The following is a 14,541-nucleotide window of genomic DNA, read 5'->3' on the forward strand; positions in this document are numbered from 1 at the left end:
CTGTCATGCGTTAGTTTACATTTGGAAATATTGTAATTGCTATAATTCATCGGGGTAATGGCTGCCAGTCTGTTGCTACTGGAAATTATTTACTCACTGGAAAGACTGTGGATGCCAATTGAGAGGAATCTGATCGGTCGGCTGCCAGCAGCAATGGAGCCCAACAGTGAGTCGGCGCTGTAAATCAGCTCAAGATCAATGTGTTCCCTAATCTCCTTTTATTTCCTGTCTTTGCATAAGCCCGTGGCTCACTGGCGCTCTCAGTCAGCAACACATCATTGCCAGTGAAACAGAGTAGGGAAGAAATATAACCAACAGTGGGGATGTGTCCGAGAGGGTGCCGTAGCAGGAGATTTGGTGCGAGTGCGTTCACTTCGTTCTAATCGAAGGGGAAATTCTGATTTATATGCTCATTGAGATGAGTTTGGTTTTCTGCTCAGCTTCTGTTTGGTTCCCAAGTCTTTTAATTTGTCTCCCTGGTCACATTATAACTACACACAGGATCAGATTACCTGCAAACGTTATTAATTTTTCATACTGCCTAATAAACGGTAGACACTTTGGAATCATTTGCAGTGGATTATCACCTACTCAATCATCACTTTGTTCTTCTTAGATTAATGTGAAGAGCATAATTACCCACACTTTTCATTCCTACTTTCTTTATCCTGAGTTCTCTGCCTTGTCTTCCCCCCACGTGCACAGGCCTGTCAGTGCTACAGAAGGTTCTGGACACGGCAGCAGAGAGGGATTGGCTGGTGACCTCCGTGAACGTGGAGACCATGACTGAGGCCTCTTTCCTGAAAGTGTTCCAGGACCTGGACAAGAGGAAGGAGGGACAGATTATCATTGACTGTGAGACCGAGAGGCTCACCGGCATCCTGAAAAAGGTAGAGACATTTCTTTTTCTTTTCTCTCTGATGACATTCGGGCCATACCCTTTGCATGGAACACGTGATGAGTGTTTTGGAGTCATTAGAAACTTGAAAAGACTTTGAGTCCTCGTGCTGCAGGTTTTAAACCCCAGCTCGGAGTGATCCGGCAAACAAAAGGCAAAAGAACGATGGGGATGTAAATACCAAGTGGGGGGTTGGTTGGCTGTTGGATGCAGCGCTTCACTTCCTGGTGCATCAAGGACAGGAGAGATAAATAATGTAAGCGTTGACATTTGAAGCCAGCACGTGATGAGATCCTCACTTACTCAACGCTGTTTCTGAAAGAGTCCAGACATCCCATTCGCCTGATCCTCAGCTGTTATATGAGTGTACGATCACAGCTCGGACACCAGAACAGGCACATCCTAATCAATAAAACATCTGCAGATGTGGCTTATTATTTTCAGTCATTAGAAAATGTGTCCAGGTTACAGTAATTCAAATTGATTTCAATTGATTGTTCAACTTCTCAGGCATGAAACAGCTTGTTAAAACTCTCATTATTTTCAGCATTCATCAATTAGATGCGTTGCACAAAGATGTAATTATCAGCTCAATGTGTCGTTCTAGTGGGGTCACCTGAAGGAGTTTTCTCTGACTAGTTACAAAATGATATATCAAAAATAAGACTGGTTGGGGGGAAAAAAGCCGGTAAATAAAAATAAATCACATATATTCAGTGATTTTAGCTATCACTGGTTCATCATATCTGCATTTATGAATTCTTGTCTATGTTGGCATTGTTCAATTGATAAAGAAAAAAATATTAAGTGAAAATGAAGCATCTCGGTCTTGGAATCCGTCTCAAGGTAGACTCACATGAAATGTGTCTTATGACAGACACATGATAGAAAGAGGGGCATCAGTAGCCATAAACCAGCATTGGTTATGATATGGGATGAAAATCGTATATGTTGGAATGAAAAGCATTCATTTTTGGTGATTGGCAGTGCTTTTATGTTTTCCACATGGTTTCCCTTTGTGTTAATGTAACGCTCAATGTCAAAGCTGTTGCTCACACATTTACAGGCCCTGGAGCCAATTTCATATTCATGCATTCATTCATTTATGTAAAATTTAACCATGTGTCATATTTGTATGGTTTTGCTCATTGGTGTCACCATTGTGATTTATTAGTTCTAGATATGTGTATATATTTAGATTTTTGTTCTTTTACAAACACACAACCACCCTCACGTACAGACACAGCGATCTGTAAGTGTCGACCATGGCTGCTTTGGGTGACTGTTATTGATGGCCTGGTGTCTGCAGTTAAGGTTATTGCATCAGTTCTCACCAGTTTACCACAGCTGAGCTGCAGAAGTTCTCTATTCAGACGGCTGTCATCAATCACCCACGCACACACACACGCACGCACACAGACACACACAAACACCGTTTTCCATTTTGCCCTTTAAATTCACTCCTGTGTTCGTCTGTTGCACCACTCTCTCTTACAATAATGTCACTGACGGTATCCTGGGGGTGGTTCCTCGTGTAAGCTGGATATTCATGTCATGTCTGCGGAGAGCATTTGTTGTGACAGATGAGCCATCCAAAAAAAAAAGGGAGAAATTAAAAAAAGAGGCAGTGCGAATAGGGGACCAAGTCTCCTGGGCTTCATCATTGAGCGACTTTTTGAATTTGCATGTATAATTAAAAAGCATCCCAAACACTTCCATTTGCTGGTCCTCTCTGGCAGTAATGCCTTCCCCTCCTCTTCCTCCTCTTCTTGCTCTCCTCCCTTCGAAGTTTTTCCCCGCCCCGGGGCTTGGCTGCAGGGCCTGCCATGTGCTGGGGTCACCATTAATAACAAATGCCACCTTCTGTTATGACCCGCAGCATCATTAGGCTCAGCGAACATACAAATGAATAAGTCCTCTTCCCTGGAGTATAGCAAGAACTAGCTCACAGAGAGGGAAAGTTCATGCACGTGCCTGAACATGCACTGTGGGTACGGAAAGTATTCAGGCCCTCCTAAACGTTTCACTGTTTCTTATGGTGAAGCCTTGTGTCACTCAAAATAATGAATTATTATCCCACTGATTACTGTTTGAGAGTAAGCCTTGATTGAGGGATTACTGGGTGAGGGAGCCCAGCTTCTGTCCTTCCATCCTTCCGTGTGTTTTTCACTCGGGAGAATCTTCCATTGGTCCATTCTGCCGTAGAGCCCAGTTTTGGTGCAGCAGTGCTTGTGGGTCTGAAGCTTTCTCCATCCCACACAGGTTGTGTGGAGCTCAGTCAGAGGGATCTTTGAGTCTTGGTGACCTCTCTGAGCAAAGCTTTTTCTCCCCCAACTTTTCAGTTTGTTCAACCAACTGCATGAAGACTTGGTTGACCCAAAGTTCTTTCACATGAGTATGATGGAGACCGCTGAGCTCTCAACAACAATCAATAAAGCAGGTTTCTTTTTCTGCCTTGCTCCAGCTCTGTCTCTGAGCTCTTCAGGCCCTTCTTTTGACCTTGAGCTTCTAATTTTTTCTCTGGGCTGCGCTATGAGCTGCAAGGCCTCATTTAGACAGGTCCATTTAATCCATTTAATTCAACACAGATGGACAGTGATGAAGATGTAGAACCACCTCAAAGCTGAACAAAGAGAAGCAGATGGTGCCCGAACGACCTACATAAGTGTGACATTAAATGGGTCTGAATGCTGATGTTCATGTCACATTTCAGGTTTTTCTTTTTTTATTTGCATAAAAAATTCCAAATTTCTGGGTTTGGGCTGTCCTCATGAGGCACTGAGTGTAGGTTGATGAAGGGAAAAAGATTATTATTTTTTTTTAATTTTGCCAAGCAGCTTCCCATTAAAGAAATATCTAAATATTACAGGCTGAATACTCTCCCTCCCCAATAATATGTTAAGAATGTTTGCAGAAGCTCTGATCAACCAGCATGTAGGGCCTCTTTTTACATCTCTTTCATCATAAAATGTCAGTCAGAGTGGTGCCCAGTGTGACCAATTCATTTATAAATAAACCAGCTCTGTAACACTCCGCTCTGCCTCTCACTGGGATGTTCAAAGTGCCCTGATGCCTGCTGCAACGTTTGGACCTGTGACGTCTGCGAGCACTGTCAGAAGCAAACCAAACGTAGGCGGGGGGGCTTTGTACCCACTCGAACGTTGACCGACATCATTATTTGATGGCGGTGTTCGACACAAATGCAACACTGCAAGATATTTTATTTGATATCTCAGCAGGAGCATGAAGACACAGAGGAACAATTACAATTAGAAGTTTTATTTGTTCCATATAAAATGAGAGGAGAGAGAGAGAGAATAAAATAGCTAAAATAGCTTTTTGCTGTTGCTGCAATAAATGTGTTCAATTTAACCCCATGCTGTTAAAGGTTATATTAACTTGTGACTTCCATCCATCCATCCATCCATCCATCCATCCATCCATCCATCCATCATCCATCCATCCATCCATCCATCCATCCATCCATCCAAGCACCATCCGAGAACACTGACATCATATCATGCAACAACAGCAACAATAATAGCACAGCTTCACAGATGACATGTTGATATAGCAGCTTTGGGAGTCGACGTTGTGAGACCATAATGATGAAAGACGTGTGTAGGAGACATAGACTAGTAGGACGGGTTCTGCAGAACTTGAAGCCAGAGAGCCGTTGGTCTCTCCAGTGGACATGCCTTCAAAATTCCACTTCCTTCTCAGGCATATGGAACTATTCTGAAGCTCCTAAAAAAAAAAAAAAGGTGATGATGGAGGTCATACTGAAACGGCAGTTTAAAGGGGAGGAAACCTCCTCAAATCTAGTATGCCCACAACACGCTTGGTTGTTACAGCTAAATGTGTAACACAGCAGCTTCCTGTCAAATGGCATGTCCAGCGTGGTCTCTGTGTTTGACTTTATTCCTCCTCCTCTGACCGTGTCTTCTAGATCGTCGAGCAAGGCAAGAATGCAAAGAGCTACCACTACATCCTGGCTAACCTGGTAAGAGGATCTTATCTCATACCTGTGGTCTTTATACTTTTAACAGGATTCCAGAAACATGTGGTAAATTATTTTGAACATTTTATGCCTTTTTAACTTAATCAACTTAATAAAATTAAATACTCTAAAATTCTTTCTCTAAATTATATATCAGCAAATCACAAACAACCTGAGACAGATGGAGAAATTTGTTCAGACGTAGGTGAGACCACTGATGTGTGCACGTTTGTACGCAATAACCGTTGTTGTCTGCTGCCATTTTTGAAATGCAAATTGTACCGAGACCCCTTCAGCACTATTCACTCACTAAATGGAACCAAATGAAGAGAAAATTGACATCAGCAGATGCTGTAGTAATAACAGCATTAATATGCAGCTGCTAGCTGGGACAATTTCTCACTGCGGGGCTTTCAGATTGACTCAATCTCTCTAGACTGGCCCGTTTGCCAGATTTAATTTAAAATAATGGTAAGCCTTAGATGGTAATAACAACGGATTCAAGTAGCCATCGTCACATTTAATGGGTTGATTAAACAAACTCACTTTTGTCATTATATTATTTTAGTGTTGCATTTTACTCGTTAGCATACTTAAAGAATGTTGTTTTCTTAGTGTGTTGTTCTGATGACCACAATTGTGCATTAAAGTAGATCATTTGTCGCTAACAGTAAAATGTGCTTAAACATTACTAAGAAATATCCTGATTTGCGTCCGATTGTTGTCCACAGCCTGTTTCTATAGAAACCTCTGCAGCTCACAGCCATGCATTTGCTCAGGCATGAAGCAGAAAAAGACAGCTCTGTCTGCTCAGCTAAGAAATATGGACACCTGGCAAGAGCAGTGGGAGGAAGGATGTCCTGGGGGATTGAATACCACCCCTCATTTGTCTCTTGAAGTTAGAGCGTTCCGTCATTTTTTTTCCTGTCTCCGTAGAGACCCTCCTCCAAAAGCCAGCGCAGAGGATGGAATCAAAATGTTTTTATTGCTTTATTTACTGCGCTGAACGTAAAGGTTGGACAAAGTACCAAAAATTGAGATTTTGAGGACATAGGGCCAAGAGATTGAGTTTTGGAGAACCCTTTCCACTCATCAGTCAAAAGTTTGCTATTAAATCTCAGTCAAATCACAGACAAATGTGCTGTCCCCCGCTGCTGTCCTCCATTTTTAGTCATCCTCTGCACAGGCTGACAGGCATCCTGCAGAGAGGCTGAATCAGCCTCTCCGACTTTATGACTTTCTCCAGAACTGGCGTCTCCACTGAATAGTGAAAGGCGAAAAAAATGTACCAGAAGATGCCATTAGAGGAAATCGCTTTTTTTTTTAATTCAGCCTGAGGCGCCACTCGAATTGTTCACACTAACCCCTGAGGTTTTGATCCTGCCATTGTCACAATAGCCTATGAAGACACACTCCATCAGAGATTAGCTCCAGACTGCTTCCAAATTGAGTTTTTCCCCCCTCCATCTCAGCATTGTTGCTACTCTTGCAAGACAGTCCTGTGGTGGGTTTAATAGGATAACCTCTGTATGTGAACATGGGGATTTGTCCTATACTTGACACATTATCCCATGTTCCTTTAATAAAAGAGGTACTAACAGTTAAATGCACTGGATTGTGCAGGAATGCCCTCTGACTCAGGAGGCCATAAGATCCATAGGCGCAATCGGGCTTTCCACTTCTTTATTGCGCATGACAGATGCATTTTTCTTGCTATAAAATGAAATTCCCTACCAAATAATTAGCCTGCTACACTCGGGTTGCTTGTGATTTTTAGGGAATCAGAAGAAAAATGATCGCCGACTCTGAAATGTCCACCAGGTCACAACATTGTCATTATATAGCTATGGGTTATTTAACCATACATGGGTTCTTTTACCATCGACCCTCTTCAGAGTCATGGCATCAGCGTTAGGTGATCTGAATATGACTGTAAGGTCTGAGCACCTCTTGCCTCTGCCGAAACATTTTCTTACATTTTTCATTGTAAGCAAGAGAGCATATTTCACTTAAAGAGCCTCACATTAAAAATGTAAAATTCTATGACACCAGTTGTCCACAGCTTGTTTGAACCCTTTGCTGTGTTGCTGTTGGAACATCTGGGTGCTGTCAGTAAGGCTGTCAGGTCCACTATAAACCAAGAAAGGTGAATTTCACTGTGCATCTGTTGAAGAGTATAGATCTGAGGCGCTCCTGTTTAAAGGGAGCATGTTCTTCAGCTGGGCTGACATTGATTTTTGGAGACATAATTAGGAGCTGAGATAAAGGTGGTTTGTTGACAGACTCCAGAGGAATCACGGAGTGCAGAAAGTGTTCATAAGGAGACCCCGTGTTTCACGGTGTGACACTTTGCTTCTCGAGCAAAAGCGCCCATTTTCTCCCTGACATCTTGGTTCACATCTCGTCTCAGGGCTTCCTAGACATTGACCTGACAGACCTGAGGAAAGGTGGCGCCAACATCACCGGCTTCCAGCTTGTCAACAACTCCGACCCCACCGTCAGCCGTGTTGTCCAGCAGTGGATGGAGTTTGACAACAAAGACACCAAAATGCCCAAGAGCGGCCTTAAAGTACTGCTCTTTTACTGTCTGCATGCCTGTATTGTCTTTAGGTATCGAATAACAGAATTAACATGTAATCATAGTCACATAGTGCACTTCTGCCTTCCCGAAGTGACACCAACAAAAAAAAAGAAAATTGTCGAAAGGGAAATGTGGAGAGTGATATTTACTGTATTTTTATGACATTTACCCCTTTTCATTGTCTCCTCCTGTGTTCGATCTTGTGCTCTCTTTTAACAGTACACAGGCGCGCTGACCTATGACGGGGTGAAGGTCATGTCCACGGCCTTTCAGAATTTAAGGAGACAGAGAATAGACATCTCTCGGAGAGGCAATGCCGGAGAATGCCTCGCCAACCCTCCGGCTCCCTGGGGACAGGGCATAGACATCCAGAGAGCCTTGCAGCAGGTCTGTGTGCAGGCTTGCTTAGGGCCACGCTAACGTAATGTGCATCCACACGTACGCGAGCACAAATTACTGAGTGGCACGCAAGCTAACAGGTTGTGAGTGGTGGCTGGATGAACAGATTAGGTCTCATTCTGTCGTGTAAAGTTCACATTAAGTCGCAGGAGAGCTCCCCAGTATCAAATGTGACATTGTGGCTAGTAAACAAAGCCTGCAGGTGACGACGCTCGGCTGTGATCATCATGGAATATGACAACAGCAATTGAGTTTAGAAATGTAATATTTGGCGAGGGAAATAGAAATCCAGAACTGGCTGTAAGCTTTTCAATCTGGTGGAGACTGTGGGGCACGTACAAATTGTATTGAGGAATGAGGACTCTACACAAACCCAGTATGGCCGGCCCAAAACCGTTAACGTCAGATTTGGTGCCACCATTTACACCAAGTACATAAGTGTAGTTATTGCATTTATAAGGCTGTAAATTCGGTTGCTTGGGAGTGTGTGTGGGCAGCCCTGGGCTCTGACTGCAGCCTGGCTGTGCAGAGGCCTGCTCACAGTCAATCTAGCCATCTGCCCGGAGATAGACGGGAGATTGAAGCCGTGTTCGCTCAATTAACTCCATCGCACAGCCAAGACAAACACACTGTGCTGTACACACACACATGTGCGCGCTCACACACATCAACATCTGCCATTCGTTACAAGAGGGACACAGTTTCTGTGGACTTTCGCGGATGAGTGTTTTTCAGACCGGGCCAGCGCTCCTTGTGTGAATGCTGTATGTGTGCCCTATTATTGCCCTCTGCCAGGAATGCTGGACTGATTCTCTCCAAGTCGTACTTTGGGAGGTAGTTCATCAATACTGTATGTGACTCGATTACAGGTTCGTATAGATGGATTGACTGGTCACATTCAGTTCAATGAAAAGGGGCGCAGAACCAACTACACTGTTAGCATCATGGAACTGGCTCCATCCGGACCAAAGAAGGCAAGCCCATAACCCTCTGTCAGAAACTCAATTATGTCTAGATTATAATAGCTGTTATCTGTCATATATTATCTTCCTCAATGCAATGCAGATTGGCTCCCAGTTCATCTTATCTAGTTATCTATGATTCTTAGGTTGGCTACTGGAATGAAGAGGAGAAGTACGTGAACACCGCAGTCTTCGTGAGAGGCAGCAACGACACTTACGGCCTGCAGAACAGAACTTACATCGTCACTACCATCCTGGTGAGTCCGTGATAACGGGAGGAAAAACGGGGAGATGAGCTGAGACAGAGGGAATGAAAGGCCGGTTAACATTTTACTTTAATTGAAATTTCGAGTTTCTAAAAGTTGAGAATAGACTCTGTGATCATATCGCCCGTCCTCCCTGCCTTCTGCCTGGTCTCTAGTCTCCGAGCTGTCTTGATGCCTGCTCGGAATGATAATCAGTAAGTTTAACAAAGTACAAGTTTTAGCTGTCTTACCTTCAACGTATTTTATGAAGAGTCCTCAGTTTCTTGTTAAAACTGGTATTTTTTTCTCCTTCTGCTCACTGTGTTCATCTCACACATGTGAAGAACAAAGATGCTTTGAAGGGACTGTGAGGGCAGCAAAGAGCTTCTCAGCTCTCTGGGTTATTAGGTGGTCATGAAGAGGAATAACCTGGGCTATTATGTTAGTGTGGGATGTCCACATGAGTTCATCAACACAAAACATTGGCCATAAATATCCCCACAGGGAGAAATAGAAGTATAATATAAGTTTTTAAAATGTACATCCATTAGAGTACATTGCATGAAAGTACATACATAACTACATACTGCACTGCGTTAGTTACCCTTCCACCAAGAGGACTTTTTAGCATCAAACTTTTTCATGAAATAACCTTGTTTCCTCAGTATTCACAGTGCATTTTCACGCTGATTCACATAATTGTGACATTTAGGTATCCTATGGAAATAGTCCTTCCACAAATAGAAACATGGAACAGTCCTTGGAAATTCCAGTAAACGCTAATTCCTTGCAATAGAATGTTTGTCTCACGACCTCATCACTAGATTCTTTTTAATGATGCATCTCTGTTCACAGCAGGTATAAATATCCCTTAAGCTGATTAAATCTGGCATAAAAATAAAAATCTGCAGCAGTGTTTGATGCTCGCCCTTACAAAGGGTTAATGGAGTAAAGGAATTCAACCGTGTATTTCCCTCGAGGCGACGTCTCCGCTCACAAGATAAAGGTTTCCCAGAGGTGACAGTGCCGAGTGCTGATGTATGATGATGGACAGCCGAACACAACAACGGGATTCGGGATTCAACGGGAACGCAGATTCAGTTACACGCAGCGATGTCTGTTGTTTAAATATGAGGCTGCTGTATTCTCAGAGGAAAGATTTAAGAGTTTAGGAGATTTAGGGGTTAGAAATACTGCTTTAACAGTTTAGTTCATTTGTTTTTAGTTTAACATGTGGCTAATATGGCTAAATACAGTATAGCTGAGGGTTTTAGATCATTCAGCATTGATAATTACTGATATTTTTTCTGACAAAATCAGGACCAGGAGAAAAACATATTATTTTTAAGCATTTTTATTTTAAATTTACAAGAAATGACAACACAACCATAGAAAACAAAAGTCACAATCAGCACTTAATAATATGTTACTGTCATAATAAAACCTTACCGTAGTCTCTGGTCTGACTTGTAGGATAAGAAAAAGCTGACATCGTACTACCCGTTGTATTGCTAATTTGCCCGTTGTGGCACTCATTTTCCATTTGTGATCTCGATAACTGCAAAAAATTAAGCACGAGATGACAAAATGAGCGACCAAAGGTGGCGCTGTTAGCATGTCACTCTAACTGATCAGCGATCGCTCCACGCTGACGGGTAACCAGACAGAGACTGGCTTTGTTCAGCCAACTAACCTTTGTTTCGCAACTTCTGGTTTAGTCTGAGACAAGATAAAGAAAAACTAGGGAACGTTTTATTGAACGCATTTTTATCCATTTTAATTACGCATCTGTCGCAAAACATATCATTATCGTACTTCCATCAATCACCATCAATCTTTTTTGCTTACAGGAGGGTAAATATAAAGTCCTTAAACTCACTCATGTAATTTAAAAAAAAAAAATCATCGCTGTGGTCAGCTTTATAATTGCTGCATTACATTAACCAAAGTTCAGTTGGGTTATATCAGAGATGTAACCTGATTGGCATTTAATTAAAAATATCAGTGAAATCCCCCCATTTAACCCCGGAAAGTTCCGCTCTCCCATGAGTCTGCTCCTAAAATAACTACGCCTGACAAAATCTCCTATCGCTGTCCCCTTTTTCAGGGAAGTAAATTGGTTCTGTGTCTTGGAACCTGAGAGTACAGATAAGGTGTGAGCAGTTATTGCGGCGGCGTTATGTTGTAATTCCTCTGCTCACTGATTTGCTGCGCAGGAACGTGCTGTTTGACCAGGATGACAGCATCAAACGGTGTTTACTGGTGTTTACTGGTGACTTCATTGCAGCTCATAAACCTCAGCCTCAGTGTCACAGACCATTAGTTGAAATAAATCTTTGTATCTTGCATTGGTTCATTTTCATTTGGTAAAATTTGTGCTTGGACAAATCCGACCGTCTGGATGGGAAACTGGGCCATGTTTGTGATTCATTTTGGCCCGAGGGCGGGCGGCAACTTTCTCTCCATCAGGAACTTCGGTGTCTGTTGCGCCAACTCTGTCTCCAAATGGCAACAGCAGAGCAACCTGCCAGCCCTCGTCCACACAATAAATTGGCTTTATTTCCATACAGGTAATGGAAATGGGGCCACGTCGTTCACCTGAGCTGTGGTGGGAGGTGAAATAAGGAGAAGAGACGCAGAGAGCTGCAGCGTCGATTTGAAAATTTACTTTGAGGGTTTATCAACCCCGAATGTGTCTGCCGAGCGCTCTAATTCAAGTAATACAGCAAAAATAACATTCATCGCCACAGAGCCTTCTGGGAATATGAGCTTGAATTAAGCAGAATCTTTTTTTGTCATAGTCGATATTCATCAAATGTGTATTATAGTAATTTCAGCGATAAGGATTGACTGTAATGAAGCAGATTGTGTGTGTGTGTGTGTGTGCGTGCGTGTGTGTGAGACTGCAATATATTGAATATGAAAATACACATCAACCACCAAAATGAGGACATTTTGGCTGCTCCTCACAACTTCAAAGGTCTGTTTGAGGGTTAAGACATGGTTTTAAGGTTGAGGTTAGAATTGGGTTTAAGTTGAGGTCAGGAAGTAAAAGTCCTCACAAGTACATAAGTACAAGGGTGTGTGTTAACCATGGTTGACCTGCATTCTCAGAGAACGTGCAGAAGGTTATCAGGACCAAATCCCACCTGACTTTCTGTGTTCACGCCATGTCACTTTGTGCATGTGTGTGCTTTTATACATGAGTGCTCACATGCACACGTGTGTGTGTGTGTGTACTTCTCATTGTCTGCGACTGTAATCCAGACCTTTCCCCATTATCTCCCAGGGGTGCTGTTTCTCCATGTGTAACAATGATTACCGTCACCTCCACTGTACAGAAAATCCCAGATAACTGTAACCCCCCCCCCGACCGTCCCCAGACCCTGGTAAAAATGTGATGGCAGGATTTGTTCAGCTCAGCACCGTCTTTGCTAAAAGCAGGCCCACATAACAACGTGTGGGAATTGAGGCCTGTCAAGTGCTGGTGGACAATTCAGCTGGGGTTGACTGGGATTCTATATAAAACACAGTTGTCATGTCAACTGTAACTCCTCCAGAATCACCCAATCAGTGGTGGGATGTACGGCTGTCTGAATGACAAGACCAGCCTGTCTCTGGTGCGCCGATACAAGGCTCAGAAAGGCACACAAAGTTTGTGCATGTCTCTTGCAGTTGGAACAAGAAAGACAGTAATACACGGCCGTAATAGCTCATTTTTGTGAAGTTGTTTAAGCCCGCGCTTGTCCTCTCTCCGGCAGGAGTCTCCATACGTGATGCTGAAGAAAAACCACGAGCAGCTGGTGGGGAATGACAAGTACGAAGGCTACATCGTGGAGCTGGCTGCAGAGATCGCCAAGCACGTGGGCTACCAGTACAAGCTGAAGCTTGTTTCTGATGGCAAATATGGCGCCAGAGACCCCGAAATCAAGATGTGGAACGGCATGGTGGGAGAGCTGGTTTATGGGGTAAGTGAGGAAAGCCTAGGCCTGATTCTTTCCCCCAGCCTAACTCTAAATTTGCATTCATGTTCAGTACATTCAAATTGATTTTTTAATGCAAATGCTTCAACTTACATTCAAATTTTATTTATTTATTCATGTCTCTATTAAATCATGCCTCACACAAAACTTATTTCACAGCATAGAATTCTATAGCTGAGCTACTGTCACATCTAATCAATCCCGGAAACTTTGGCGTTGAGCTCCGGGCGAGTGTAACTTGGCCGTAGAGACAATGCAAACATGTGTAACACTTATCTGCATAATGGACGTATGCTATCTTTTTAGCTTGTCAGTTAATTTGCCTCCCCGTCTTCTCGCCCCTTTCTCAGAAAGCCGATGTGGCAGTGGCTCCTCTGACCATCACCCTGGTCCGTGAGGAAGTCATCGACTTCTCCAAGCCCTTCATGTCTTTGGGCATCTCCATCATGATCAAGAAACCCACCAAGTCCAAGCCTGGTGTCTTTTCCTTCCTTGACCCTCTGGCCTACGAGATCTGGATGTGCATCGTGTTCGCCTACATCGGTGTCAGCGTCGTCCTCTTCCTGGTCAGTCGATTCAGTCCTTATGAGTGGCACGCCGAGGACTACGAGGAGGGGGGAGAACCACAGTCTCCCACGCAGGCTACGGCCTCCAACGGGGTGCAGCAGAGCCAGACGCCGGTGCAGCAGAACGCCAACCAGCAGAGTCAAGAGCAGTCCAACGAGTTTGGAATCTTCAACTCGCTCTGGTTCTCACTGGGGGCCTTTATGCAGCAAGGATGTGATATTTCACCACGGTAGGAAAAACGAGAGGACAAATGATGTTGGAGTCGCAATAAATTCTGCTGAGCCATCATCTCCTGTTGATCACGTTGCGATATTATGCTGAGTTATAGTTCAACAGCTCAATTATTTGAAGCCTCATCATGATTTTTATACGCTTACTTATCTGCAAGTCGCAACCCTGAGCTTTTGAGTTGCCGCCCATATTGGTAAGCGATATTTCTGGCTACCGCAAAAGTTTATTGCTTAACTTCTCCGTTTGCCGAGTTGTTTTTCTTCTTCTTCTTACTTATTGCCACTCTCTTGTCATATGGAGCGGTGTTACATTTTGAGGAGGAGCACCGACGGGAGTGTGAGACTCATGTTGCAGAGTGTTGCGTTTCCTGTCTCCCCTCTGTGATTGCACCTTGCAGCGGGGTAAATATGCGATTGACCTGCGGGGCTGAGTGAGTGCGTAGGCTTCTCAGCTGTTTTTGAACTTTCCCAGAATCCGTCTATGGGGCGACACAATCTTGTCGGGTTTTCACCCGTTTTCAGACTTGTGCATTATCTTTTTTTTACCCCAATCAATCAGGGTAAAGGTAAATATCAGCCTTTTGGCAGGCTGCTGTGAAGGAGCTCAGTGTGAGCTGTGAGTGGTTTGCACCGGCTCCCCTCGAGTGCTCTCATGAGCTATGGAAGGAAACCATTC

At 43.6% G+C, this 14,541-nt stretch overlaps 1 protein-coding gene across 5 annotated transcripts in view; it reads left to right on the forward strand.

Moving 5' to 3' along the window:
• Positions 1 to 14,541, forward strand: part of gria1a (glutamate receptor, ionotropic, AMPA 1a) — a 58,079-nt gene that overhangs the window by 20,803 nt on the left and 22,735 nt on the right. For all 5 annotated transcript variants that reach the window (XR_008952172.1, XM_057043845.1, XM_057043843.1 and 2 more), the window contains exons 4-11: positions 706 to 890; positions 4,848 to 4,901; positions 7,309 to 7,467; positions 7,699 to 7,866; positions 8,748 to 8,852; positions 8,987 to 9,097; positions 12,847 to 13,053; positions 13,419 to 13,864. Coding sequence is in view for 4 of the 5 variants with exons in the window: in XM_057043845.1 (XP_056899825.1) it covers positions 706 to 890; positions 4,848 to 4,901; positions 7,309 to 7,467; positions 7,699 to 7,866; positions 8,748 to 8,852; positions 8,987 to 9,097; positions 12,847 to 13,053; positions 13,419 to 13,864 (1,435 nt within the window). In the remaining variant the exon portion in view is untranslated. The remainder of the gene's footprint in view (positions 1 to 705; positions 891 to 4,847; positions 4,902 to 7,308; positions 7,468 to 7,698; positions 7,867 to 8,747; positions 8,853 to 8,986; positions 9,098 to 12,846; positions 13,054 to 13,418; positions 13,865 to 14,541) is intronic.

This window comes from Takifugu flavidus, chromosome 9 (assembly GCF_003711565.1).
Source record: "Takifugu flavidus isolate HTHZ2018 chromosome 9, ASM371156v2, whole genome shotgun sequence".
In the NCBI taxonomy this organism is placed as follows: domain Eukaryota; kingdom Metazoa; phylum Chordata; class Actinopteri; order Tetraodontiformes; family Tetraodontidae; genus Takifugu; species Takifugu flavidus.